The sequence below is a fragment of the Camarhynchus parvulus genome, chromosome 19, assembly GCF_901933205.1.
Source record: "Camarhynchus parvulus chromosome 19, STF_HiC, whole genome shotgun sequence".
NCBI classification, from domain to species: Eukaryota; Metazoa; Chordata; class Aves; order Passeriformes; family Thraupidae; genus Camarhynchus; species Camarhynchus parvulus.
Window position 1 is genome coordinate 4,106,357 of NC_044589.1, and position 24,621 is coordinate 4,130,977.

At 47.8% G+C, this 24,621-nt stretch overlaps 1 protein-coding gene across 2 annotated transcripts; it reads left to right on the top strand.

The window, feature by feature from the left end:
* Positions 1-771: 771 nt before the first annotated feature.
* Positions 772-24,572, top strand: FKBP6 (FKBP prolyl isomerase 6). 2 transcript variants are annotated; one of them, XM_030962624.1, is made up of 8 exons: positions 772-1,038; positions 2,388-2,477; positions 3,056-3,258; positions 4,412-4,531; positions 5,515-5,709; positions 5,998-6,107; positions 9,390-9,477; positions 24,062-24,572. In XM_030962624.1, the coding sequence occupies exons 1-7, from the start codon at positions 789-791 to the stop codon at positions 9,463-9,465; spliced, it is 1,044 nt and encodes a 347-aa protein (XP_030818484.1). In that variant the 5' UTR covers positions 772-788; the 3' UTR covers positions 9,466-9,477; positions 24,062-24,572. The 2 variants fall into 2 exon arrangements, with proteins under 2 accessions (XP_030818484.1, XP_030818485.1); XM_030962625.1 differs by lacking the exon at positions 4,412-4,531.
* Positions 24,573-24,621: the final 49 nt, after the last annotated feature.

Below are 24,621 nucleotides of genomic sequence, written 5' to 3' on the forward strand. Positions count from 1 at the left end.
GCCAGCCTTACACTGAAGGTCTTTGAGACACAGCAAAGCAGAGGATGAAGCACCTTCTCTCCAAAGGGGGACTGGGGACAGGGTGTGGGGACCTCCTGCCCTCCCACCTTCTGTGAATAAAAAACTTGGGTTTATGTTCTTTTATAGTGATCTCAAAAATTCTCAAGAATGTGTGCTTATTTCTGCAACTATTTTGCATTCTCATTAGTTTTGCATTTACACCATTTCAAGTGCCTGAAGAAGGCCAAATTTACCAAGTTGTTCCAAACCAGTTGGATTTTTTTGCCTGTGGTGGTTTTGGGGTGTTTGTTTGTTTGTTGTTTTGGTTTGTTTTTGTTTATTTGTTTTTGGGCTTTTGGGTGGTTTGTTTTTGTTTTGTTTTTGGTTTTTGGTTTTGGTTAGTTGGTTGGGTGGGTGGTGGTGGGGGTGGTTTTGGTTTTATTTTCCCTTTGGTTTGGATTTTTGTTTGATTGGGTTGTGGCTTGGGTTTGGGGGGTTTTTTGCTTGTTTTTTTCGTATAGTTGTTTGTTTGGGTTTTTTGATTGGCTGTTTTTGTGGGGTTCGGTTTTGGTTTTTGAGTTTTGCGCTGGTTTGGGGTTTTTGTTTAACGAAATGCGGAAGGCAGTGCACACCGCGGACTACATCCCCCAGCGTGCACCGCGGCGCTCCGTGCCGTTTCGCCTTCCGTTGGTGCTGCGCAGCCGCGTGTCCATTCCCGCGTGGCTCTAAAGCCTCGCGTTGGGCCGGGGCCGCTGCTCGGAGCGTGATTGGCTGGAGGCGCCGCGGCCATGATGGCGGGCGGTGCCGGCCGGGAGGGCCTCGGGGCCGGGGAGCGAGACCCGAACCCGGACCTGGCTTCGGCACCGACGTGGGCTCTGGCGCCGACCCCAGCACCGACCCCGGCCTCGACACCCTCTTTATCTCTGGCCTCGGAGTCTCTCCAACCCCTGCAGGACCTGACCGGCGATGGAGGGGTGCGCAAGGAGCAGCTGCGCCCCGGCACCGGGCAGCCCGTGCCCCCATCCGCCTCCGTGGCAGGTAGAGCCGGGTCTGGGGCCTGCGGAGCCTCCTGTGGGCCCTGAGAGGTCCCGTGGCCAGGGCCGGGCACCCCTGTTAGGGATGTCCCAGCTCTCTGGCACAGGTTGCCCAAGGAAGCTGTGGTTGCCCCATTCCTGCAAATGTTAAAGGCCATGCTGAAGCAACGTGCTCTACTTGAAGGTGTCCCTGCTCTTGGGCAGGAGGTTGGACTGGATGATCTTCAAGGTCCTTTCCAACCCAAACCATTCCACGATTCTTGCAGTCTCTCCAGGGCTGGTGTCCTGGACTGAGGCTGCCTATGGTCGGCCTGGCTGCCCGGGGAGGTTCAGGGTGCTCTGCAGTAATGTTGTGCCTGAATTCACTGGTAGTTCAGGCACCAGTAACCATCTCCTGAGCAGCTTTTAAATAGGAATTGTTTCCTTTAGCCTGTGTTCAGCAGGACTAAGAACGTGAAAATCCATGGAAGTGTGGGCTGGAGTGAGGATCTGGTGCTCATCTCTGTCACCTGTGTCTCTGTGTGAGGTTTGGTCTGTGTGGCTGGACCTGAAGCGAGTGCTGAGGGAAACAGGGCAGAGCCTGTGGGGGAAAATCCCCCAAGGCTCTAATGTTGGCATGCCGGTGGCTGGCAAAAACCACAACAAGGACTTAAAAGTGCTGATATTGTATTGTGGTGTGTCTCTGTTTCAGAGACTATTTCCTCTCCTTATCAGTGTTTTAACACTTGGGATACCCTGTTTAACTTCTTGTGGCTGACACACGAAATGAAAAGGTATCTTGACCTTGAGGAATGAAGGATTTCTAGGGCCCACCTGTGCTCACAGAGAAGTTTGAAGCTGGATGCAGTTCCTGAAGTGCAGGGCCCTGGTGCTGTGTCAAGAGAGGCCCATTACAGTGTATTTTCTGAGGCAGAACTGGAGTTACAGATGCAGAGCTTGGGGTAGCGGTACATTTTCCCCTTTGTTCCTCTTTCCAGAGCTCCAGCTTTGGTTAGGGAATTATTTTTAAATATTTCTGCGTATAACTGGGGCATTTTTATTAGCTCGGCTGAAGTTTCCAATTCTTAAAAGTGCGAAATCACATCTCTTAAATAGATCAGGGCTGTGAAGCAGCTGCTTTGTCTGGGAATTATGCTAAAACAGACAGCAGTTGACTGCTTGGATGTGACCAGGTTTTAGGTGTGAAACAGAAGGGGTTTTGCTGCCTCTGCTGTTCTATAGCAGAATGGAAAAGGAGAAGCAGGATAACTGGGTGGTTACAACTCTTGGTGTGCTCCTGATGTTGCTGTTATGGGATATGAAATCAACCTCTTGCTTTTTCTTTCTACCCACTCCTCGCTTTGGGCTGTACAGTGAAATACTCTGGGTACCTAGGAAATTGGAATAAGCTCTTCTGTTCAAATGGGAACAGCAAGTATCCAAGGCTGATGAAACTTGGAAAAGGTAGGTTTGAGCCACAAACTTTGTCCTGGGGCTTGGGATTGTATTAAGGCATTTTGGGCTCTGGGGTTGTATTAAGGCATTTCAGTTTAAATGCTGTTTGGTGTCTTTAGGTTGTTTGAAACCTTTAACACTTGTTTATGGAGTCCAAAATCCTCCTGGTTCACGTGGGAGATGGAATCTGGATCTGCTCACCCTCTGCCTGGGAATGGTGGGGAGGTGTTTCCCGCCTGCCCTCAGATAGTTTTAAATCTCTTGAGAGGAGAGGATGTTTTCCAGCCTGGACAGGCCTTTTAGCATGCTGATCTAGTGAAAGGTGTTCCTGACTGTGGGAGGGCTTGGACTGGATGATCTCTAAAGCCCCTTCCAATTCATCCCACTCTGGATTTGCAATGCCACATGCTCAGTCCCACAGCAGCAGTACCCCTGATAATCCTTTCTGGAGCAACTGGCTGTTGTAGTTGCTGAGACAGGAGCTCCCAGGGATTTTTTTTCCATCAGGCTTAAGGAGAAGTCATTGTTTGGTGTGTGAGGGTGTTGGTGTTCGTGAACCTCATGTGTCGCACCCCTCGTTGTGACAGACATCACCCTGTGGGGGCTGGAGATCGGGCTGCTGTCCATGACCAAAGGAGAGGCTGCGCTGTTCGTCCTCACTCCGGAATACGCCTATGGCCAGCGGGGCTGTCCTCCCTCCATCCCCCCAAACACCACGGTCCTCTTCAAGGTGGAGGTGTTGGACTTCATAGACTCAGAGGAGTGCGACACCTTCTTTGAGTTGACTTGCGTGAGTTCTTTTAATAAGGCTTGAGACCGAAATCTGGAGGGTGAACCATCATTGTCCTGTCTCACGGTTGCTGTGGCTTGTGTGTTACATGTGTTCACATGAATGCTGGTGCAAGTATCTAGTCCCTGGGCTCCCAGCTCTGCTCTGATCCGCATGCCTGCCTTTTGTGTCCCTCCATGTCTCTCTCTGTTTGCCCTCCCATGCAGAGGGAGAAGGTGGGATCTGCCTTTGTTTGCTCCTCTGTGCTGGAATAGCTCCCATTTATTTTTAGTTTTACCAGAAACCTCATGGTTGCACTAGAGGGCAGCAAATTCCAGGAATTTCTTTAAGGAACAGTAAGGAGCTGACTGTTACAATCCTCTTCAGTCTGCAGTGTCCCAGTGCCCCACCAGCTCCCACCCTTTGTCTCTGCTTCCTGGCTCCTCTCCCAAGTGCTCCCTCTTTTTTCCTTCCTGGTGAGTTACAGTGGTATTGTTAATTCACCTTTCCATGTCAAGGGCTTGGGCTGTGGTTGTGGGTCAGTGAATGGAGGCAGAAGCTAATGGGGGAGCTCCCCTCCAGCCCCTGCACAGGTAAATTTTCCCCCAAAGCCCTGTGAGCAAACCAGACTTGTGCTTTCTCCTTGCCCACCCATTTTGGCTGACTGACCCCTCTCTATGAGCTGGTTCCAGCTTGCAGACCCAGAAGAAATCCTGTCCCTCCATTTTTATCTTTTTTTTCTTTTTTTTAATGATTATTAGGATTTTTGTTTTGCTGTTTGGTGTCTTTGGGAGTGTCAGGGTGTCCCAGAGCTGGCCTGAGAGCAATTAGAGCAATGGAATGTTTCGAGCAGCTTTGTGCCAGTGTCAGCATTTGTGTTAACTCAGCTGTGTGCTGGAGGAGTTGGGCAGGTTTTAAGAACACATTCCTGCTTTTTGTCAGTCCCCCTTTAGGCCTGAGGAGCTTCCTGACCTCTTTAGTGGAATAATTAGCACAAGAACACTGTAATGTTTCAGCCTGGCTGGGGAGATACCACGTGGTGGTGGCAGCCTGGCCTTGGTAAGGACCTGGCTTCTGCTCTGTGAATAGGAAGGAGCTGTTCAGGACTGTCCTGTCTGAGTTCTCTGCCTGTTTTCTTTAGTTTGAGCTGAAATTCAGATATTTCTTCACACAGGAACAGCGGGATAGACTTCCTCTAGAAAAGGTGTTGAAAGTGGCAGCCACAGAGAGACAGTTTGGCAACTACTTCTTCTATAAGCAGTGCTTCAAGATTGCCAAGGACAGATACAAGAGGGTATGGCACCAGGAAAATGTGGGGTGTGCTTTGGGAAAGCTTTGGAAGAAGGGATTATTTTAGCTCACCACAACAGGTACAGGCTAGAGATCAAATAACTTTACGGTATTTTTCCAGGCATAGTTTGTTATTTCAGAACAGGGCTTGCACACCTGGTTTCGTGTGAGCAGCAGTGGTAGATTAAGGAATAGTCACAGAATCATTTTGGCTGGAAAAGCTCTCTGAGACCACCAAGTCCAACTGTTTCCCAGCACTTCCAAGGCCACCACTAATCCATGTCCACAAGTGCCGCATCCACAGGGCTGTTTAATCCCTCCAGGGATGGGGATTCCACCGCTGCCCTGAATAGCCTCTGTGCAAGGGCTGGACAACACTTTCAGTGAGAAATTTTCCCCGGTATCTAACCTGAACCTCCTGTGCTGCAACTTGAGGCTGTGTGTCTGGTCCAGCTACCTGGGGGCAGAGCTTGACCCCCATCTGGCTGCACCTTCTTGTCCAGGAATTGTAGAGAGTGAGAAGGTGACCCCCCTTAATCCTTTTTCCTAGTCTGAGCCTCTTTAGCTCCCTCTCCTGGCAGAGTAAATGCTCAGTTATTCTCAAACTGGAAGACATCTGCTACGTTTTCAGAGGTAGAGATAATTCAAAGTTGCTTTTGCTTGGATTTTTGAAACAAAAGTCATTTGACTTGCCTTCTTCCCTGTAAGATATCCATATTTATCCTGTAAGATATCCATATTAAATCTGAGTTCTGGGTCCTTTTTTTTTTCTTCTGCTTTCCATGGTAAGTTTCTAAACCTGTGGTCATGTGGTCAGCATGACTAGTCATGCTGAGAATGCCATGCCCTGTATTTAGAGTTTTGATTGTTAGTACTTTTTAGTGACCTGGGTGAACAGAAATATGGGTGTAGCTGTTGGATGAGATGGATTTCTCACTTTCCATGATGGATTTGTTGTGCACTGGCTGGTTTTACCTCTCTGCTCAGGCACTCTCCATCCTGGGACGCAGCTCTTCCAGTAAGGCAGAGCAGAGCCAGATCAACGCTTCCAAACTGCTGCTGTTCCTGAATCTCTCACTCACTTACCTGAAACTGGAACGTGCTGACCGAGCTTTGAAATACGGGGAGTTGGCCTTGGAGATGGACCAAGGAAATGCCAAAGCGCTCTTCAGGTGTGGCCAGGTGGGCAAATAAATCATCATGGAACATCATGGCCTGGCTGTAGAGGGAGCCCAGAATGAACTGAGGAGAATCTCTGAATTCTGGGCTGCTGCAGTAGTCAGGGTGGTTTGTCTGCATCTGCCCTTTTGGGAAGTCTGGCTCTCTGGAAATGTGTCACATGGAACTTTTCCTGGACTGCTCCTGAATTACTTTTCTCTGTTGCAGGAGAGTTTGTTTTGGCACAAGGCCTGAAGAAGGGCAGTGGGTCTGTATTTATCTTGTGATGCATCTAACTTCTTTCCATTATAGGCTTGTCTCTACATGAGGGAGTACAGCAAATCCCGGGATTTCCTGGCCAGAGCTCAGTGCATCCAACCCTTCAACCGTGATATCAACAATGAGCTGAAGAAGTTAGCAAGGTGAGAGCCCTCCTTTCTATACCTGGGGAAGAGAGAGTGTTTGGACAAGCTGTAATACCCATTCCAAAATATTTAAAATATTCAAAAAACCTCCAAACTATTGAGTTAATAAGTGACTTGGGAAAACGCATGTGGAGAAAACAGCTTGAAACATTTTTCAGGCCCAGAAGCTGCAAGTGAGGAGCTCAGAGCACCCACCCTGTCCATGTATTTCTTTGGTGGGATGTATATTTCCCGACTTGTGAGCAGATCAGGGTGAGGATAGGGATGTGGGGGCTAGTAAAGTACCTCAAATCCAGTGAAATACAGTTGACTGATGATCCAGCTGGTAATGTTCTCAATAAGTATGATTTTCATTCCCTTTAAGATGTGTTGGTTATTTTCAGCAAGCTGCATGTGCTTCAATGTGCAATACTAATATTCACTGAAAGAGAATTTCTTGCCATCTTGGAGATAATAAATGAACAGCCCTGAAGATGAACTCTCCCTTTCCCCACAAGCTGAGTTCAGGACTATCCTGCCAGCTTTTAGTCATGCCCCCACCCCACCAAAACATGACTAATGCTTGTCTATGGCCTCATGATGCTCTTCCTTTGAAACTGCCAAAAGCATTAGTTTTTTCCCAAAAGTGCATGCGTGCTGTCCTCCTGGCACTATTTACTGAGGCAGGAGTGATGCTGTCCTCAGCTCTGGAGCTCACAAAGCAGCCCTTGAATATTGAACCCTCTTCTGTGTGTCAGTGCCAGGCACTTGCAGAAAGGCAGCAGTAACACCTAAAAAGAGTGGTTGATGCTGCTGGAAAAGCCAGTCTGGCTGAGTGCCTTTTGCCAGGGATATGTTGGCGGAGGGCAGTTCTGTCCTGTGTATTCGTGTTGTCTTTAAATAGTCTGTCATAACACCGAGTCTGCAAATTTGTTCTGTTGCTTCCAAAGCACAAAGAGCTTGAAGGTAGTATTAGCTGCTGGTCTGGAAATTTTAAATTAATCTCTTGTATTCATCCTGATCTCCCACTGGGTATGGAGCTACCATATTGTCCACTGAGAGTGGAGAGTTCTAAACTAGATCTGGCTGGCTGCTCTTGGAGGCTAGTATATGTAAAATGCTAGAAGGCCTGATTCTACAGGCCTCATGTATTCACTTAGATTTGTTTGAAATATTTTGGTAGATAAAAGGGAAATTTTGCTAATGGTGTTTAGGTGGTGTGGCTGGGACGCAACAAGACATTTCTGCCTTTGTTAGCTCCAGCTCTGTAGAGAGCAGCACGTTCTGTGAGTGTGTGTCAGAGTTGAGTGCACCTTAAACCACTCTTGTCCTGGAGTTTGTGCTTTGCTGCCTGTTAAAACTGGTGTACTTTTTGCTTTTAACCATGCAATGATTTGGGTTGGAAGGGACCCTAAAGCTCATTCCACTGTCATGGGCAAAGACTCTTTTCACCATACCAGGGTGCTCTAAGCCCTGTCCAACCTGGCCTTTAACACTTCAGGGATCGGGCAGCCACAGCTTTTCTGCGCAACCTGTGCCAGGGCCTCCCCACTCTCACAGGGAAGAATTTCTTCCCAGTATCACATCTAACCTTGCCCTCTGGCAGCAGGAAGCCATTTCCTCTTGTCCTTGTCCAAAGTTCATCGCCAGCTCTCCTGGAGCCCCTTTAGGCAAAGGAAGGGATTCTGAGGTCTTTCTGGAGTTCTTTCCAGGTAAACACCTTTGCTCTTCCAGCCTGTCTTCAGAGCAGAGGGGCTCCAACCTTTGGAGCATCTCCATGGCCTCCTCTAGACTTGATCCAGCAATTGTATGTTTCCGATGCTGGAGGCAGCACTGCAGGAGAGGTCTTTTGGCTGTGACAAAGAGTGGAATTAGTGTGAAACAGATGAAGCAAGTGCTACTGGGTGTTGTTAATGAGGCCTTACCTCTGGCTAGATATGTAATGTTGCCAGCCTGCCGTTGCCTGAGAACTTGTAGTTTGATCTGACAAATGCTTCAGAAATGGAATATGAATCAAAATCTTGTTCTTAGTGGCTTTTCACTTCCTTACCTGAGTACATTTGTACTTTGTTAAAAGCAGTGTTGTGTGGTAATCAGCAAGCTCCCTTTTGCTGTCTAAAACAAAGCTTTGGAATGCATCTGTTTACTGGCTGAAACAGATTCTTGGCAAAATTCCCTGGAGAACAACAGGCGGAATCCAGGGTTAGAGGTATGTAGAATGTGTCTGGTACCAGCTGTAGTGGATTTGGTGCAAATTCTGTTGCTGAATCTAGGAATTCTATTGGAAGGCTTGCATTGCATCAAAACCAGAATGAATTTTGGTTCTTCCTATATCTGGTATCAATCTGTTCCTCCAAACAAGGGCTTTTGGATTTCCTGCTGTCATAGGTGTGGGAATGTGCCAGCTACGTTGGGGGCATCCTTGGTCAGCAACTTCTGTGTGAGACTTACCAGGAGAGATTTGTTGTGCTGGGATTTCGTACCCTCTGAGGTTCTGGGCCCCAAGGGTGCCGAGGGCTGGGGCCAAGAAAACCTGAGCCAGCCTCTCACTGGGGCTGGTTCTAGTGTGTTGCACAAAACCCTTTGCTTTTGGCCTTATATGGCAGCAGATGCAGGAAAGCTGAACTCGTGGGCAGCCACTGATCCCTGGAACAGTGTTCCCAAACTGAATCAGCCTGCAGCTCAGGGATTCCTTACCAGTGAGGTGAGAGCACAGAGAACAGAGGATGCTGTGCTTGGAAAAGTTCAAATGGAGCAGGCTGTGAAGCTTTTGCCATCCTGTCACACTGGCAAGGAAGAGAGACCAGAGGAAGATACATCTGCTTGTCATCTACTTAGTCCAGACACAAATCCCTGCTGTCTCTTTCCCATCCTCTGCCCAGATCCTATATCCATGGTAGACATCCTGCTGTCTGGTAGTTGGACAGTGTCTCCTGGGTGCTAAAAGAACTTGCATAAGGACTCACAGAAGTATCCCACAGCACACAGGTGGGGTTCCTCTGCACTGTCCCATGTTTCCAGAACTAGTGTAGAGAGCACCTGTCTCACAAATGATCTAATTAGTCCTGAGCAGAGCAGAGATCCAAGGTCTGGGTGTGAGACATGACATGACATTTCCAGCTCTCTTTCCCTGACATTGCAGAAGAAATGGCTTGGAGGAGCTGTGTTTGTGCTGCTAGCACAATTTTCCATTATGTTAATTTATTTATATCCAGAAAATAACATATTTTCAGGTTGTGACACTGAGGGTGGCATAGACAGTCTCCAGCCCCTGACGCCATCCTGTGCTCTACTTTGCAGATACTACAAGGAGTACATGAAAATGGAGAAAGAAATGTGCTGCCAGATGTTTGACCCTCTCAATTCTTATGGCTGAGAAGAAATCAAGGTAACCAGGTTTTGAAAAGGGCTGAACTCTCCCAAAACATGTCATGCCTGTAGTGTTCTCAGGTGGGGAACTTGCTTCTCTTCTGTGGGGTAGGCTTTTGGAGGCAAAATGGAAAGTGGTGGGAGTGTGTGGAGAGGAAGGGCAGGATGGTGGGGTGGAATACTGCTACATCATCACCTTGAAGAATCTTTCTTGTGAGGCAAAGCATGTGTGGGAAAGGGACCTGGAACTGGCGGCAGTTGAGTAAGTTTGGTTTGTTGTTTCCTGTGCTGCTCATCCCAGCTATTCCTGGTCAGAGCCATGGGCTGAAATAGCTCTGTAGTCTTGTTTCTCTGCCAGTTAAAAGAAAAAGAAAAGTTCCTGTCAAACTTAAGAATTGGATTTCCTCCTCCTCTCTAGCACTTCTGTCTGGAGCTGTTGGAATGCCTCACTTCAGAAAACTCTAAATATTTTATTCCTGGGGGTTTTTGTAAGTATTAAAAGAGGTCTGTTTGGATAGAAAACTTGAAGTAAATGTTTTGGACTCTTTAAAGCCTTAAATCTTCTAGCAAAATTGACAGGCTTATAAATGCACAAAGGCTCTTTGATCCATCTTTTTTTCCTCAAAATCTTCAGGGGGGCTGCAAGCAGGAGCAGAAATCTTTTCTGGTCTCTTGCTTTGGGGGAAACCCTAGGGAAAGAATGCTGGAAAATGACAAAATCGTTCTGTCATGAACCATCCCCAGCTCAGGGCCATCAGTTTGCTGCTGTTGTCTCTCCTGCAATACAGACAGTACCTCTTTGGTAGAAAATGAATATTGGCAGCCTTTCCATCTGCTCTGGTGTTTTAAGGCTGTCTCTTTGTGCTTGTGAGGAAGCTAAGGCAGTGTTTGAGGAAGAGGTTGGATTGAATGCTCCTTCCTAAAGGAACACAACCTTCTCCTGACTGGACATGATTCCTTATCTCTTTGGACATCTGGACACCATCTGGACATCTCCTTGCCTTTATCTTCCTGCTGTTCCTTGCTCTGGTCCAAGCTGGGCATGTGACCTCAGAGCACAAGTCATCCTGCCCTGGGTTTGGGATGAGACTTTAGTAAATGTGTTAGCAGGTGCCTGCCCCCAGGAGAGGAGCTCTGAAAAGGGATGTAAGACTGATGAGGTCTTGTGCAGAAAGTCTGTGGCTCTAGAGCTGGCAAGAGGCCCTGATTTTGCACTTGCTGCATTTCAGGAAGTTGCGGTTTGGAAGCATATAGGATCTTGGGTCTCATCCCTGGTGGTGTCTGACCTGGGAAGCTCTTGTGGGGGTCTGGGATCACCTGGGCCTGGTTTGTGGTGGGAGTGAGGGTGATTGTGGTGATCTGCTGGGGCACCAGACAGGTCCTCCCCAGGAAGGTTGTGTGGCTTCTCATTTCCCACAAAGCATCTTGTGAAAATGCTGATTTCCACACAGCTGGTGTAAGTAAAACCAGTGATTTTGGTTAGAGGAGACTGAGAAGTACAAAGGAAAAGGGCGAACTCTCTCCTGTAGGCAAGCTTAAGTGCTGGGCTGAACTGCTTATCAGCCGATTTGTCCACTGACTTCTGTGTGTGGAGTTCTCCCACCTTACACAGCTGATGGGTAGCTGGCAGTCAAAAATATTTCCAGGCTTCCTTGAAGTTAATTTTTGTTGCAGTATTAAAAGGAAACTAAATCTCCCAGATGAACATAAGTCACTGAGACCCAAACAAAAATCTACTGTTCATTCATGGCAAAAGAAGTCCTTTGCTGGAGGAAGTTCCTGCAGGGTCCTGTGCGAGCTGAAGATTGTGCTGCTGCTTTAAAACTTCATTATACATTCAGAGAGGAGCAAAGCAGTTCCAGCAAGAGCTCCTCCTCCCTATGAAAGACACTGGGAATTGGTCAGAATTGAGGCAGAACATTCTTTAGTGTTTTCCAACAGCTTTGTACCAGTTAAGTTTAGAGTACAGGCTGTACTGGGGCAGTTTGGCAGGCCAGCTTCATCCATTCTCTTAGACACTGAGTGAGGAGATGGGCTGGGAATGCTGTCTGCAGTCCATGGTTAATGGACCAGTGGAATCACAAAAGTTAGGAAAACCTCCCTATATACCAGCTGACAGGTGCTTGTGGAGCACTGAGCTGACCTGTGGTCCAGCTCCTGAATGGCTCAGAGCTGTAGTTGTAGTATCTCTTCCCTTCTGAACATTGCTGCATCCATCCCTTGCTTCACAGCTCTTTCCAAGCTGAGACTGCTATGCCTTTGCTGAACCCTGCTGTTTTCCAGGAACAAAGTTCATTTCTCTGTACTAAATAATCCAGGGCTGTTTTGTATAGTTACACTCAAGCCTGGGTTTGAGCATTGATGCTCAAACCCAGTTTGATGCACCTGAGCATCTTCCTTCTGCCTGATATTTTTGCAAGGGATTTTGTAATGATAGGACAGAGGAGAATGACTTTAAGCTTTAAGGACTTCAAGAGGGAAGATTCAGATTTGATATAGGGAGGAAATTCTTTCCTGTGAGGTTGGTGAGAGCCTGGCACAGGTTGCTCAGAGAAACTGGAGCTGCGCCATCTCTGGAAGTGTTCAAGGCCAGGCTGGATGTGGCTCTGAGTACCCTGGTCTAGTGGAAAGTGCCCCATTAGTGGAAAGTGCCCCTGTCCATGGCAGGGACTGAAACCAATGGGTTTTAAGTTCCTTTCCAGCCCAGACTATTTCTGTATCCCCTATCAACTGTAGAGCCCAGTTCTTCCAATTGCCACAAACATCTTGCTCAGAACATATTTCCTACCTTTTCAATGGAATTTTGGGTCAGAATAGATCTCCTTTTGGCAAAATGCAAGGCTGCTTGTGGTGCTTCTTGGGGGAATTCGGAAGTACTCAGAGGGAGACAAAAGCACAAACTCCTTTTTAAATCCATCCTGCTGCAGTTCCTTCTAAATCTCTTGGGTCTCAAGCTGGCCCCTCTGAGGGTTTGGTTTATATGCCTGTCTCTGTTCACTTTGTGTGGTGCAGGTATGTAAAGCCTAGTTTCCTGGGATGTGCAGAGCTTGAAGTCCTCCTTGGTGTTCCCTAAACTGCAGAATGGTGGGCTGAGGCCGCTGGCTTTTTGGAGCTTTTTGTTACGTTTTGATTGAAAGACCTGTCAAAAAAAAAAAAAAAAAGAACTTTCCCATTGTTGTGTTGCTGTGGACTCTTGTGGACTCTCTCTCATAAGAGAGCTAAATCATGAGGACTGGGGACAACTTCCCTGAGAATGTCTGGATTCTAGTAGAGAGTCCTTGGTGATAGTTCTGTCCCAGGAGGATGAGTCTCTGTGCTCTTATTTTTGGTTATAGGTGAGCCAGAGTTCAAAGCTTGTGTCTGATATGTATCTCAGCACAGGAGAAGTGGTCCCAGGAGTTGGGAACATACAGGGAGATGTTCCAGGGAAAACAAACAAGACTGAGATTATGACAGGAAACAGTAACTTTGAGGTCAAACTGGTGATTACCTGAATAGCAAGTTCAATCAATTCTGGAGGCATTAATTGGTGAGAATTGGCTGCAGAACTGAGGCTGTGTCACCAGGTAGAAGTGGCTATAATTGGGCTTAAAATCAGCAGCAGTTGCCAGTTGAACTGACCTACTGAGCTGCAGCAGACTTGCAAATAAACTGAGAAGTCTGTGTATAACACAATCAAACTCCTGCCTTGGGAAAGCTCCAGACTTGGAGCAAGTTGCTGTTTATTCCTTTCCCTCCTGCTCTCTCTTATTCCTGAGCAGAGCTGAAATGTACCTCCTGCTGATTTTGTCCCTCCCCACTGCGGCTGAACAACAGAGAACCAGTGATTCACTGCTCCTTTAGAATATGCAAATTCCTGTCCCACTGAGGTGTCCTGTGCTGCAGAGGAAATTGTTAAGTCTCTGCTTTCTGCTGAGCCTTGCCAGGTGAGGGGGAAGGCTTGAAGGAAGACTTAATTAAGCATTCTCCTTGTTAAGCAAAGGAAGGAGAAAGCCTTTAATGAGGTTGTTGAGTTCTGTTTTCCTTCCAGCTCTCTCCTCTTCTGGCATCTTGCACTTTTTTCTGAGGATTTCTGCAGTTCCTGCCTGCAGTAGTACCTGTGATACCTTTCTGGAAGTATCTTGGGCTCTGATCTCTTCTGGAAACTGAAGAAATTACTGTGCCTCCTGGTTTTAGGGATCCCTGTAGGGGACATACTGGACATGGGTCTCGATGCACTAGGGCTGGCTTTGCCTAGACTGGAAGGACTGGCCAGGGCTTAGAAGGCACAAGATGATGTGAAATGGAAAGGACAGAGACCTGTGCAATATGCCAGTGTCCCGCTGTGCCTGTCCTTCAAGGCTGTGGTGAAGCATTGGTCCCCAGCCTTATCCAAAGATGGGCCCTCTGCTGTTCTCTCTGATTTAGGAAGTGCCTAAAGCCTGTAATTTCTTTTTGTGCTCAAACACAGGGCTCCTAGGTGAGGTAGGAGCAGATTCCTGGCTACAGTGCTGAAAGGAATCTTTGCTGACAGGAGATTGGGGCCAGGTGGGGTTGGGCTCTGCTCTCAGGTGATAAGTGACAAGACATGGGGAAACAGCCTCAAGTTGTACCAGATTTAGATTGGATATTTGGGGAAATTTCATGGAAAGGGTTGTAAAGCATTGGAATAGACTACCCAAAGCAGTAGTGGAGTCACCTTTCCTGTAAGTGTTCCAAAAATGCGTGGATGTGGGACTTCAGGACATGATTTAGTGGTGAATGTGGTGGTGCTGGATTGATGGTTGGACTTGATCTTAGAGGGTTTATCCAACCTTCTGTGATTCTGTTCTCCTCCAGCCCCTGCCTGTTAAAGGTCACCCAGCACTGGTCCTGGGAAGACCAGGCTGAGACCCCAAGGGATATCACTGTGTGAGGTTTTACTTCTCAGAGCCTTTGCTAGCAGCTCTAATATAAAATATTGTGGTGTTACAAATCAGTAGAACATGAAAGAGGTGCTGGGCTCTTTCCATTCCCACGATAAAAGCTGGTTTATCATGCAGGTAGAGTTTAAAGAGACTTGGCTATGTGTAAGATGGGAATTTCTTTATAAAGTTTTAGCTTTGCAGAGCACTCAGAGTCACTATCCCTCACTTCCCGTAGCAAGGAGGCACATGATTATCCTAAGTTTTTCTCTGACTTATAATTTTTCAGGCCTCCTTTCTCTCCTCGAGTTGCTCTGTCTGGGCACCAGTCCTGCTGCTTTAGAGGCTCCGGACTTTCCCTTTGAACTAACAGAAGAGATGTCTTTGTCCTTTTTTTCTTAGTCTTTAATCCAGGGATTTTAAAAGATCATGGATGCTTATTACTGTCCTGATGCCCTTCAGGGGAAGTGCTCTCCTGGTTATGAGAGGGTGTTGGTGCTAGTCTGAGTCCTGAGACCTGCCAGCTCTCTGCTTTAGTGAGCAGTGAAACACTAACAAACTTGAGCAGAGTTTTAAGTGCTCTAATTGGGCATTGCAGTAGCTGTGATGATACAGGAGCATCTGAGGTTAATGTGATGAGTGCTGAGGGCCCTCAAAAGTGTTCATTGTGGTTTTGAGAAACACTCATCTGCTTGTGAGCTCCTAAGCCTTGTTCATCCTTGTTTACTTGTGCATGGAATCACTGAATCACAGAGTTGTTAAGGTTGGAAAAGCCCTCTAAGATCACAGAGTCCTCCTGTTCCTCCAGCACTGCCAAGGCCACCACTAACCCATGTCCCCAAGTGTCACATCCGCACATCTCTTAAACCCCTCCAGGGATGGACACCCTACTGGCCTGGGCAGTTGTATCAGTGCCTGACCAACCATCCTGTGAAAAAAATTTCAAGAATATCCAAACTAAACCTCCCCTGGCACATCTTGAGGCTCTTCCCTCTTGTTCTGTCCCTTGTTCCTTAGGGTCAGAGCCCAACCCCAGCTGGCTGCCTCCTCCTTTCAGGGAGCTGTGTAGAGCCAGAAGGGCCCCCCTGAGCCTTCTTTTCTCCAGGCTGAGCCCCTTCCCAGCCCCTTCAGCTGCTCCATATTGGACTGTCTTTTCCATCAGCAGCAGCACAGAGCAGCTGATGGAATTGGGGGCTGCATCCCTGCTGGAACAGCATCTGGGCACTAGCAGGTGTGTCTGACACAGTGGCAGCAGCACTTTGCAAGCAGGTGATGGTTTTGGCTGTCAGCACCAGGAAGTCTCCCCAAGGGCTCCATATTTAGGGAATGAGCTTTTGGAAAGTCTTTTTGCCTCAGATGCAGGGAGTGTCTTGGCGCTGTTGAGAGTCGGTTTGCAGAGCTCAAGAGTTACTTCCAGTAAGGATAGACATGACCTTAATGTGCCTCTTGTGCAGCCCACCCTGCTTTATCAGGGGCTGTTGATTCCGTAGAATGCTGAACATTATTGTCGTAGAGGTTATCTGAGCACTTGAAGGACTGGGAGCTGCTCCGAGGATCAGTTTCAGCCCCCACTTGCTGGGTGAAGTCCTTCCTGAGTCAGAAGTGTGTGTTGACGAGTTCATCACTTCTTTCACCTTCCCATAATCATTCCTCTTATGGGACCTCTTGCTCTCTGAACAAGAACTTTGTTGCTTTGGCTGGGTGCTGTTTTAAGATTTTTTTGTTGTTGTTGTTTTGTTTTTTTTAAAGGTATGCTTGGGAAAGAGCTCTGCTTTACGTTCTTCCTTTTTGCTTTATGTATTTTTGTCTTATCCCAGATCTAAGCAGACTTCACAGCAGCTCTTCCTTCCATCACTTCAGGTTTGGGATGGTAGTGCATGTCATCAGCATTCAGGACCTTTGGAGTCAGGACTTGTTACAGATCTCTGGAGAATTCCTCCTGCCACAGAGTGTCTCTCTAGCATACGTGCAGCTCTTGGAACTCACTGTGGATCTTTTGCAGAGCTGAGAATCTTTGTAAATTGACTTGGAAAAAAAGTCCAGAGGAAAAAATGTGTGTAAGTGCAGATCTTGAGATGGCAGTTGACGTTTATGTGGCTTGGCTTTAGAAAAGAGGAGCAGCATATCTGTTCCTTCCACTTTCTTTTGTGGATTTGGGCATCTGTGATAGAACTCTGACTTTGGATGTGGGAAGGGTGGGTGTCTGTGCTTGTGCTGCCATGCTCTGAGACTATATCCACAGCCACCTCAACCATTGGAGTGGCTGCTTGAAGCCCTCACAGCTGGACATCCCTAAAGAGCACTTAGAGAGAGAAGAGGAGGGCATGGCTGACTGCAGAGCCACTTCCACAGAGAGCATATCAATGGTCCCTAATTAGGGAATTTTCTCCCTGAGGCATGTCACCTGCTCAGAGAAGGCTCCCTGGGATGACAATGCCTCATGCCCAGATAAATCAGGACAGGCTGGTGTTGTAAATAGCTGTTCCTCTCCTGGTGTCAGGGTGGATTGCCCAGCACATAATGTTATCAGCTGCTGAGAGCACGCTGATGCTGCTGGAATTTCATCTCAGCACTCTAGAGCACTGCAGCATTAGGAACCTCTCGTGGAGTCCATGAGATTGTTTTCACCTGGTTGCAGTGGTTTTTCTCCAGAGTGTCACTGCCTGTGGGTCTGGTCAGGCTCTGAGTGAAGAGCGCTTCTCAGGCAGTTGCTGTTCACGGTTTTGGCTCTTTGGTGATGTGTGCACATAACATCTGCTTTCCCAGCCGGGCTCATGTGGAGTTGCAGTGTTAGGATGTGCTTTATCCTTCTGGCTACTGAGTAACAACTTCACTTCCTTTCTTCTCCATGCTCAGTTGTGAATCCCATTTAGATCTGAGCAGAAGCATTGAAGAGGAGATGTTCTGTTTCCCCTAAGAGAGGAGGCTGCATTTCTGTGAATGTCGTTTGAGGTCACTTTTCTGAGATGCGAAAGCTTTCCAGACTGCCACCACCAACCTGATTTCTTGGATACTTGCCTTGAGGAGCATTCTTCTCACTGAGGGTTGTCCCAGTGCAGCACTCGGGGAGCTACTGCCTCAAGGCATGGGGGCAGTGAGGGCTGAACTGGCAGAAACCATGGTTAAGTGCACAATTCTGAGTTTTCCAGTTTCCTCATGTTTTGACAGGAACTTTATCTGCTGTGTTTGGTGCCTCCCTACAGCCTTTCTAGAGATGGAGGCAGGAAAGGGGGAGCTGGGGAAGATGCACCTGCAGTTTTTTATGCAGAAAAGCAGCTTAAAAAATTGTAAAGCCTTACTTAAGCATTAACTGTTAATTGTGGCTTTAATGCAGAGTAAAGGTGATATAATTATGATTATAAATGACCTGTGACCTGGTGTATTACTCCCTATGAATTGATGATCAACTTTGTAGTTTCAAAGGATGAGTTAAAATAGCTGAGACCAACAGGCTTGTGTGTGACGTTTGAAATCTGAAGGTGCCTTGCTGGACTTCATGGCTGAGTTGCTGCCAACCTGCTGTAGTGAAGGAAACAAACCTTGGAGCAGGGCTCTGGTTGGAGTGTGCTGTTCTCCTCCATCCAGGAGCAGCACTGGTATTGAACCCTATCCAGCTGCTCTGTCTGCAGGGTCCTGTGATTCCCCTCTACTTCTCTTCTGATTGTGGAACCATTTGGTGGAAATGAAAGAGATAAACTGATCAAACACTCCCTGAAATGGCTTTAGGATTTCAGTTTGAATATTTTTTTAATTAGCTGCATGTAAAGACTTAATTACTTCAAATAGCAGCCATGAAACCAGAAACCTCTTGGTCTGATCCTTTATTTTCCTGGTGTACAAGAAGCCTCAGTTAGCTGTAGGCTCGTTACAAATTAGACACCCCAAACCCCAGCTAACAGCTGGTGGGAACACCAATGTCACAGACATCCTTTTCACTAAAATCCTTTCTTTAGGATTTTTTCCTTCTGAGAAACTGTGGCCTCAGAAGCAAATGTAAACAATAGGTTATCTGCTGCTGTGGAATGCAACAGGTCTGTCTGGATTGGCTCAGATTGGATGTTTAGAAATAATGGCCAATCCAGAACTGAGAGCTCTCTCGGACTGTGCCGAGAGAGCGGGGTTTGTTATCATTCTTTACTTTTCTATTCTTAGGTTAGGTAGCAGCTTGTGGAAACCTTTCCTTTCTTTCCTTTTAGTATAGTTATAGCTTATGTATACATCATAAAATAACAAATCAAGCCTTCTGATCATGGAGTCAGATCAACGTCTCTTCCTTCATCCCAAAAACCCTTGTGACAGCTGTCAAAATTGGTGACCCCTCGACTGACGAGGAGGACATCTATCATTTGGTGAGACCACCAGAGGAGCACTGCTGCATTTGGGTAAACCCCAGATATGTGGCATTGATGGTCATCTCACAGGTGACCACAGAAGTGGATTCTAGCCACTTGGACAGAGTTCACAGCAAGGCTGACCACAAAAAGGACCTTTTGAGAGCCTCCAGGAAGATGTTCGGAAAGGTCGACAGCACCACGCAGCATGCCAGAGGCTGGTGGACTCTCTCACAAGGTACCGTTAGCCTTTTCCTTCCTGAAGATGCTGGCCTTCGCAGTTTATGGCAGCACTTGTGGGTGAATATCCCCACAGAGGCAGAGGTGAATTTCTCCCCCTCAGAGGAGAAACATATTGCCCTCTGGCAGAAATGGGGTGAAGAGAACAATGTTCCTATGGTGAAGAAACATTTTTATGCGTTTTTCCGATGGGCAAAGTTCCATGGGTTTTTTATGAATGTGCTCTATGCCTTGGATTCGTACATATGGGGATGCATGGAAGTCATTATTATGGCTCGGTGCCAAGATTTTGGATACCCTTGGATTCATCCGGCATTCAAAATGCTTTTCCCAGTCTTAAGACGGAAAGCAGCTTCCTTTCAGTGGATAGCTGACTGCAGCGGGCAGGCTCTGCTCCCAGGAGAAGATCTTTTGGGGGGAGACGATCGGCTGCTTCCCAGCACCCCCCCCATCCCAGCTGGGGGACGAAATTTCACCTGCTGAAGTTTATTTTCCTGCGTCTTCGGAGCATGCTCAGATCAGGCTGCCTTCTCCTCCCCCTCGCTGCTCTCAGAGGGGGTTTGAGTGGGCGGCGCCGCCGGAGCCGCGAGTACCGCCCCGGTCAGCACCGTGGACTCTGCCCCGCTCGGAGCTGCGGGCAGCACCGGTCCACGGGGCTACGCCTCCAGGACGGGGGGAGAGGGGCTGCCCCAGCCCACCCTGTGGGTGCGGGCGCGGCCCCGGCCGCGGCAGCCCTGGCCGTTGCCATGGCTGTGGCTCCGCCAGCTTCTGCGTCTGCGACCTCCGAAACGCCGCCTCCCGCAGTTTCGACGGTGTTGCTAGGCAACTGTGATCCGCCGCTCCCTCCGCTGCTTCCTACTTCTGCCCGGCGTTGCTAGGTGATGACAGAGATGCGGCGGCTGCTTCCGGCTCAGCGGGGGACGCATTCTTTCTGGTGGCGGCGTCCCTGCCGCCCCCTCCGCTGTCTCCCGTGCCATCCCCGCCAGCCCTTCCCGCAGGGGCTGAGCTCGCCCGTGCGCTGCCACTTCCAGATCCAAGCTACCCGCCGCCTCCTGCCAATCCAGTCCCAGTTCATGACGCTGCTGAGGATGCTGCTGACCCCGCGCCACCGCCGCCAGCCCCACCGGAGGTCCTGCCGCCTTCGGAGGCCCTGTGCTCTGCGTCAGCGGCTGTGCCGGAGCCGGCGGCATGTCCAGGTTCAGACTGTCCCGAGTTGTCCGCCCCTGGGGCAGCGGCTGGGGCAGTGGCGCTGGTGACCAGCCTCCCTTTCCATGGAGGAGGTGTGGCTCGTCAGCTGAATGCTGGTGCAGCCCGGATCCCGGCTTTCAAAATCAGTATTTTTGGGGGTGTTTGGTTGGTTTTTTCCCCTTGGGGGGCACGAATCTCTCTGCTGCCCCTTGCTTGCTCCAGTGGCGAGTTGGGTCTCGAAATTTCTGCCGCCGGTCCCCAGGCCGGAGAAGGTTGGCGTGGTGCCAGGAGAAAGATGGGGACAACACCTTTTGCATAGGCATGGCAGAAGCAAGGGGAACAATGGAAACGTTTGGTCACCCACTCTGCCATTCCATTGGCAGTGTGGTGCCGGGTTGTGAGAATGCAGAGCCCGCCCGGCGGGCTGGGCCTGGGCTGTTGGACTTGGGTCCCTGGACCGGGGCCGCCTCACAGCCTCAGGTTGGATTTGGGGGCTTTGCTCCCGCCTTCCGGTCATGGGGCAGGGGCCCCCACGTTTTGTGGGCCGGGTCTGGGGTTCCTTATTCTCCCACATGGGCAAGGTCCTCCGAGGGCCCCTCACTGGCCTCTGCTGTCTGCTGTTTGCTGCTCTTTAAAAAAAAAAAAAAAAAAAAGTTGAAATAGCTGCAGCAGTAGCTCAAAAAGCATTGAAGGGCCAAAAATTAGCTTCAGCCCAAGTTGTTCAATAAAGGGCTGTGTCTAAGACATTTCAGAAAGTTAGAAACTTTAAAAAAAATTGTTTGAAACTGTTTGATGACTGTCAATGGACTTTTGATAACAATTGATGGATTTTCCTGCAGCAAGCCTGTTTCAGGACCAAAAGGGACTTTCAGAGATGGTGAAGAAGAACATCTTCAGACCATGGGCTTTTCCTGAAACTCAGCTGTTGGGACTTGGACTTTGTTTGCATTGGTTTTGCATTTTTCTTATATTGTAAAGTTGTTTTAGTGACATCATAGAATTTTATGTTTTACAGGTGAAGAAATTCCCTGTTCATTCCACAGGAGCACTTGATTGAGTTTGACTGGCAACAGATAACTTGTCAGGTTTTGTTCTTTCCTCTGCATGGGCTCAGCAGAGAAAATTACAAACATTTTTCTTTTTAATTTAATTAGATAAAAAGGGTGACATGTCGCAGACATCCTTTTCACTAAAATCCTTTCTTTAGGATTTTTTCCTTCTGAGAAGCTGTAGCCTCAGAAACAAATGTAAACAATAGGTTGTCTGCTGCTGTGGAACGCAACAGGTCTGTCTGGATTGGCCCAGATTGGATGTTTAGAAATAATGGCCAATCCAGAACTGAGAGCTCTCTCGGACTGTGCCGAGAGAGCGGGGTTTGTTATCATTCTTTACTTTTCTGTTCTTAGGTTAGGTAGCAGCTTGTGGAAACCTTTCCTTTCTTTCCTTTTAATATAGTTATAGCTTATGTATACATCATAAAATAATAAATCAAGCCTTCTGATCATGGAGTCAGATCAACGTCTCTTCCTTCATCCCAAAAACCCTTGTGACAGCTGTCACACACCAAGGGATCAGCTTTGAAGTATTCCTGTTGGGAACATGTGGAGGAACTGCTGCATGGGGTTGGGATTAGACTGACAAGGAGCAGAGTGGAAGTCAGTTTTATTTTAGGAGGAGCAAGGGTGCTTTAGTTTAACAATACAGAGAACACTGCAGCACATCCAAAAATAAGGATTCCTTTTTCCCAGTTGAAGCCTTTCTTTCCTTCTCCTGGTTGAAAGCACTTTCTGCTGTGAACTGGAGAAATTATTTATGTTTTTCTCCCTCTGATTCATTTTCAAAGAGGAGATCAGCTGAAGTGTCCTTTATGGACTTCCTTTCCCTCTTTTCCTGGAAAGTGCTGACAGCCTGGACTGACAACTGATATCTTTGTGTGTCAGGAACCTTGTGTACCCCCAAAGTTTTGGAATGTTTGGCAGTACAAGGGGGCCTATTAAAGGAGGCTGTAGCATGGGATTTGGTGAGTGCACTAACTCCCCGTTTGTGGTAGGCTGGAAGTCTCATTCCTGTGTTTCTGACAGTATTAAAAGTTCCTCAGCTCATTTGTGCTTTTATTATCCTTAACTTTAATCTGGGGACAGCCCTTGTAGGAGGCACATTGTGCTGACTCAGGCCCAATTTTCTGGCAGGGTGGCCCTTGGTCATAGGTTCTGTGTGGCTCTGAGCCCATGGACTGATGATCCCACTGCTCCAGGGTCATCAGAGGGAGATGAGTCATTAGGGGTGGGCTGGAGAGTCTTGATGTTCCTCAAAGCCCCAGTTATCCTGTGATCCTGTGGTGCCTTTCAAGGATGTATAATGAATGAGGTGTGGATTTTGAGCATCATGTGATGCTTCATCTTCTCCTCTTTTAGTCTGTAAAGAAGCTATTTCCCTCACAGTTCTTGGTTTGTTTGTTTGTTTGTTTGTTTTTTTTCCTCCTGGTTAGCAGCCTGTAACTCAATATCCTCTAAGGAACAGGCTTTCCTATTTTGCTACCTGCAATTTGATTTACATGTGCTGGAATGGCCACTGCAGCTGAGCTGGCTGGGTCAGCTGTGGTGGCATGCAGATGCTGGAAGAGTATAAAAATGGGTTTGGGCTCCTGGTATTCCTGAGCTGTGAGCAGGTCATGCACCTTTTGGATGGTATCCTTTGATACTCAGCGCTCCTGTAGGAGACAGATACCGGGTTGTTCTGGGGAAAGGTTTCTAAGGATTTACTTGGGTTTTCATTTATTCTATTTTTCCTTCTGCTGGTAATCCTATGGATGAGAGAGGGACAAGGCTTATGTTCCAACAGTATTTTGGTGTCTTTTGTGCTCACAAATTGGGGAAATACTTCCAGTAGGAGTTCTTCTGTGTTGGTATTTGAGAGGAGCCACTTGCAGCTACATCAAGGAGAGCAGGATGTGACCTGTGGCACCAGACGCAGGGGAAGGTGCTGATTCTGTCTGAGGACCAGGGAGGGGAAGGTGCTGCTTCTGTAAGAGCAGAGGGAAAGCCCACCTGGGAGAGGCACTGGAGGAGCAGTTGAGCTTTTGGCAACAAGGTCAGTGAAGCCATTAGAAGGTGAGGTAAGTGAGCCAAGTCGTGATCAGTAACCAGAGAGGCTCCCCTTTCAAATTTAGAGCTGAGGAGGGAGGAATCACCACTTAAAAACAGTCCTGGTTCTTACCCAGACCAAGCTGATGCTGCACCAAGGTATGAATTTCCTTCTGGTTACCTCAAAGAAGGGGGAGGTATGGGTGGAGGCTGAGATGAAATAAAGAGGTTTTGCTGGATGTGGAAATTGTCATTTCCCTTGCCAGGGCTTCAAGACTGTCAAGAACCCAACTTGCAAGTGATGGGGTGAGATAAACAATTGCCCAAAGTGCTGGGGGTGCTCTGTGATCCATTGCTGGGATGCAGCCAGATGGCCAAGCCTTGCAGTGCTTGTGTCCTGCAACAGGAAGGGGCTGAGAACAGGGAAATACGAGGAAAAACAATAGAAATCTGGGTTGAGGAGAAATTCCTGTGTGTCATACAAGATTCACCTTTCTCCCAAAGGCAGAGTAAGTATCCAGGCTTCAGTTTCCCAGCACCAGGAAAAGTGTGAGTGATGGGAAGCACGGATGACCCTGTGTAGGAAGGGAGGTGGCCCAAGGAGTACTTTGGGGGTTTCCCTGAGGGGGCCTGGATCGTTTTTAGTTCTTGTCACTTAATACTCTGTTTTCTCCAAGTCTTTCATGAGGCAGTTTGAATGGATTTTAAGGGGATTTTACTGTGTTTGTTCCATTTGTGCTAATCTGTAGAATTCTAGATGTTTCTTTCAGGGTCACTGGAGGTGTGTGCTGGTAACCATGGATCGTTGAGAGCTGAAATTCAATAAACTGTGCAGGTGATGCTGGGGAAACACTGACTGTGATACTTTGTCATCCTAGGACTGTTGCAGCTGTCCACCTTTTGGCACATGGAGATCTCAGCATCACATACAAGTTTTGGGAAAAGGGGCAGGAGCACTGTCTTACTTCAAGAGACTGAAGTGAAGGTTCGGTGTTTATACACAGCCTGATTTTCCTGAAGTTTGGTTTGTTTGCTATGTTTTGAGGCAGTTTCCAGAATAATTAAATCCGTGCTATTGGAGAGAGGAATGGGTCTGTGTAAATTCCTTCTCTTCTCCCGTGCACACTGTTTGAAGAAAACTCTTTCCTGATGTCCTGCCTCTTGCAGATAGATGCCAGGCTGCTTTCAGGAAATTTGTAAGGGGGAGGAGGATGCCATGAAGTTTTCTATTTACATAGGTTGTTCTTAAAAAAAATATGTTTGATATTTTTGTTCTGAGGAAATAAACCAACCTGAACATTAAAGCTGGCAGGACTTGTGCCAATGTATTGCACAAATAAAAGTGATTGCAAAAGTGATTAATGCCTGAAAGGAGCTGGAATTTGGAATGGGGTCTGTAGAGCTGGCTCCCTTCATGGGTGACTGGTTGTTGTACTCT

Bases quoted from the DNA above. Each gene is read 5' to 3' on its own strand.
- FKBP6 (XM_030962624.1), top strand. From the start codon at position 789: ATGATGGCGGGCGGTGCCGGCCGGGAGGGCCTCGGGGCCGGGGAGCGA. The intron at 5,710-5,997 runs GTGGGCAAATAA...TTTCCATTATAG, and splicing joins CGCTCTTCAGGTGTGGCCAG to GCTTGTCTCTACATGAGGGA. The intron at 6,108-9,389 runs GTGAGAGCCCTC...TCTACTTTGCAG, and splicing joins GAGCTGAAGAAGTTAGCAAG to ATACTACAAGGAGTACATGA.